We start from the raw sequence: 3948 nt of genomic DNA on the forward strand, positions 1-3948 counted from the left end.
CTCGTTTCACGCGCAATTTAATAAATTCGGGAAAGTTTTGAAAATTCGGGAAAGATTACTTTGCGAGGTGGGCGAGAATGGAGAAATCGATTGGTATTGTTGTCGATAACAGGAACGGTTTTCGATCCCGTTTTCTTCCCTCCCGTGGTAACATGGTAATCTACGTGCGGGGCCAATTACACCAAGTAACCAGAAGTTGGCCGGGTCGGGCAACTGTCGATACACGCCACTCGAATCACGACAAATTGACGTGGCCGGAACCCTTGCAAAGTCAACGGGGAGGAATCCCGCCCTTTCGCTTCGAGGATCGATCGTCGGGTCGTGTCAGCCGCGCGAATTAATCCTTCCTTCCCTTCCACCAAAGAAACTCTTTCCTTAACTTCCTCTCGTTCTCCGTTCTCCTCTGTTCGCACCCCATTCGGGGGAGGGGAATTCTCGTCCCGCGCATACGAAAAATTCGTGTTTCTACGTGTTTTCTCGACGCCGAGATTAATAGGAGGAAATTTCGATGAAATTTCGAAAAGCGGAGGCCGCGGTTAATCCTTCGAGATAGCGTTGTGCCGGACCGATAACAGGTCGTGTCGGTTCGAGGGCTTTGCACCTGCGCAACGACAATGTTCCGCGCAACAATGGGCCGTGCACTCATGGGTTTAATGGCTCGTTCCCCCCTCCCCCCCCCCAGATCGAGATTAAATCGTGCGCGCACTTTAACTTTAATTCCAAGGCGGATCTTCGTGCGTGCATTACGCGAAAAGGAAACGATCGAAGCGACGAAAGGCTCGACGAAAGAACGAAATTGGAGCTCGACGAGCCTTGTTTTCTATTGCGTCGCACGCGGGAAACTGAACTGCTCGTTGTCGTATATACACGAATATATACGCGGGAAAGATTGGAGATAGGAATATTTATAAACACGATAACATTAGAGCTCGAGATATAAATACGCTGCGAAATATACGATATTATTTACATTTCGTACAAATTGTCGAGAAAACAGATATTATGATTTAAGATATTAAAATTTATGTTGACACAGCGTGATTTCGCGAGATTGTATATTTATATTCAAATCTATGGATATAATATAGAAAATTATTAAAAAGAAGAATTTTTTAATCGATTAATTAATCGATTTATCGCGAACTTTTTTCGTGAAATTGTATTAATTGTATTCCTTAAATATATATCGCGTTGTATTATCGATAATTTTTTAAAAACTCGAGAAAACCTTTTTATCGATATCTCTGCGCGAATATCTAGTATTGCTTAGCGTGAAAAATTGAAAGAAATAAAAAAAAAGAAGGGAAAAAAATTGATTTTAAAAAAGCGCTGTAAAGCATTAATAATACTCGATAGTTGGATCATTAAATGCACTTCCGTCATCGATCGGTTCGTTATAGCCCCTTCGTTTCCTCCCTTTCTTCGCGTCAATAAGATTTTTCTAGTAACGTTAAAAATAGGATTGCGTTTTCTCGTTTTCTAGTATGGAGTAAAATGCCGCCTTAAACTCGTCGATTTATTTTTAATGAAACGATTCCGTTGCAAGAGACCTGCTAAGCTGCTTTCGCCGTTAAGACGATTACGGTTCATTTTCAAATCAAACGATCCACGCGAATAACGAATGTCTTTGGGATTAAAATCGCGAGCGAAAACATCTTTGAAGCTAACTAAAGATTCGGCGATAAGTAGAAAATTCCCTGTGTAGAAACGAACTCCCTCACGCGTCGAGAGATATATGCTTTCTCGTTCCATTGTGTTCTTATTTTGCAAAGCTTTAAAAGCTCCCTCACGAATTCAGTAATAAGACACCCTATAACGAAGAAGTAAAAGTAGCAGTTAAAATCGTAACGTAAAATTTCTTTCGCGAAAGTTTACCACTTTTGCGTTCGTTGCTCGAATGCACTCAACAGGGAACAAAGTGCCACGTTTACAACAATAAATCGAATTTCGTTTGATCAATTTTTTATACGTCGAAATATAAAAAAAAAAAGAAAGAAAGAATAGAATTACGATCGATCGATTGAAATTGTTCGCTCAACACTGCGATCCCATTTTTACGCATCGAAAATGAATTAATTCAGAGAAGAAAGGAAAAGAAAAGGAAAGTAGAGAAAAGACGTGTGTGATATCGTTCAGCAAAATTTTGCAACGTGTTTTGAGTCCAGGAATTCTAGTTTTCTGCATGATACTCGTATCTCTGTACATACACTCCGTGATACCATTAACACGAAATAATCGACGCACGACGTTGCGAGTACAAGTTCATCTGTCCTATTACCACGAACGCATACTGCGCTTTTAGAACTACTGCAAACCTCTGTTTCTACTAACTCAATGTCCTGTTGTAATTTGCTAACACGCGTACCTCGTGAGTATCGAACATCTGTTGTTACTAACATCCTCCCGATACGCTGTCGCGTTTGGAAATAACAGAATGAAACAAAAATCGAACGTATCGTGCCTCCAACATGATGAAAATACGTTCTCCAATTGTAAATACATATAAATATATATATCTTGGAAAAAATTTTTCATAATTCATAATAATGCAAAAAGAAAAAAATATATATATATATAAAAACTCGAAAACATCATGAAACATTTTTCAAGATCGTCATGGTTCGCTTCTCATCGGCGCCATTGATTCTCGTTAAAGAAATTCATCCCATCGAATCTTCTTTCGTGACTTGTTACTGTCCTCTTGGGTGACATTCTTTTGCTCATTCGTGACGATTGCAGGTGCAATTATCGTAATTCCTGTTCGGTGGACGTGCGCAGCGAGATTTTCGAGGAAGATCCGTGTCCCGGAACCGGAAAGTACATCGAGGCGCAGTACTATTGCCTAGGTTGGTGCACACACACATATCTTTTCGACCGTTCAATCGTCTTCTTTCGTCGACGAGTTATACACGCGAGACACGGGTTCACGATTTTTCCAAGTTTTCTCGATGATGATGATGATGATGATAATACGATAACGAGGAAAATAAGGAAGAAAATAAATTTCAGAGAATCATTGAATTATTCATATTATTCGTATCGTCGCGCATCTTGGAGAAAGGCGTGAACCTTCGAGCGAGAACGAATGCAACGAATGCAAACGAAAGTTCGTCGAAAAAGTCTCTCCCTTCGCCCCCAATAATCCTTCCTCCCCCACCTCGAGCATCCGTAATGACGATAAGAGAAAAGGGACAGGATCCATGGTTCAGTACACTTTGGTAAGGGTGTACGTACGTACGTCATGTTAATCGACCAATCGCAAACCAGGTGCAACGACCAGCAGAACTGCAGCATTGTTGCATCGACGCTGCAATTCGGCGATCCCTGTCCCAACACGCACAAGTACCTCGAGGCGCATTATCGTTGCCTGTCCGGTAAGTAAGACTCCGCCATTTTTGTACGCGCCCTTCCCTTCGTAATATCTCTGTACCCTGTATCGTTTATTCTACGAACGGTCTTCCGTAGATACCGGGGAACAATCGCATAGGCGCCGACCTCGCCATCGTTTTCGAAATATTCGTTCATTCTTAGCAAAATGCTCGGAAGAATATATTTGTTTCAATATTATAAATGTTTAATAATTAATTGTCGATTTACAGCGTTTTTTTTTCTTTTGTTCAACGTTTATTAACAATTCTTATCCCAAAAGTATATACTTTCGTAATTTTCTGATTCATATCCTTTTGAAGAGAATTTTTTTATCTTTAAAAAGAATCTGCAGATAATATGTTTCGTATCGCGTAAAACAGTAAAATGGTACTTTTTCTCTTGCATTCGTCCATTGCGCGAAAATTCGAATGTTTCGCGTTTTATTTCCATTTTTATTTTTTTTATTTAATTTTTTTTAGAATTTCAGGAAATCGGGATCGTAAGCATCCCGAGAATCTCGTTTTCCAGAGGAAAAAGTTTCTCGATATTCGCTTCTTCTTTTTTTTTTTTTTTTTTTAA

General features: G+C 39.8%; 1 protein-coding gene across 13 annotated transcripts in view; it reads left to right on the forward strand.

Annotated features, from left to right (window-relative positions):
• LOC102677983 (latrophilin Cirl-like) overlaps positions 1-3948 on the forward strand; it is a 377280-nt gene that overhangs the window by 351676 nt on the left and 21656 nt on the right. For 11 of the 13 annotated variants that reach the window (XM_031510811.1, XM_031510810.1, XM_031510812.1 and 8 more), the window contains one exon: positions 3268-3374. The exons of 1 other annotated variant lie outside the window; for it this stretch is intronic. In XM_031510811.1, the coding sequence (XP_031366671.1) occupies positions 3268-3374 (107 nt within the window). Of the gene's footprint in view, positions 1-2739; positions 2847-3267; positions 3375-3948 lie in introns of all 13 variants that reach the window. One more of the 13 variants, XM_031510813.1, reaches the window with a different exon arrangement.

The sequence above is a fragment of the Apis dorsata genome, unplaced genomic scaffold, assembly GCF_000469605.1.
Source record: "Apis dorsata unplaced genomic scaffold, Apis dorsata 1.3 scaffold_264, whole genome shotgun sequence".
Lineage (NCBI taxonomy): Eukaryota > Metazoa > Arthropoda > Insecta > Hymenoptera > Apidae > Apis > Apis dorsata.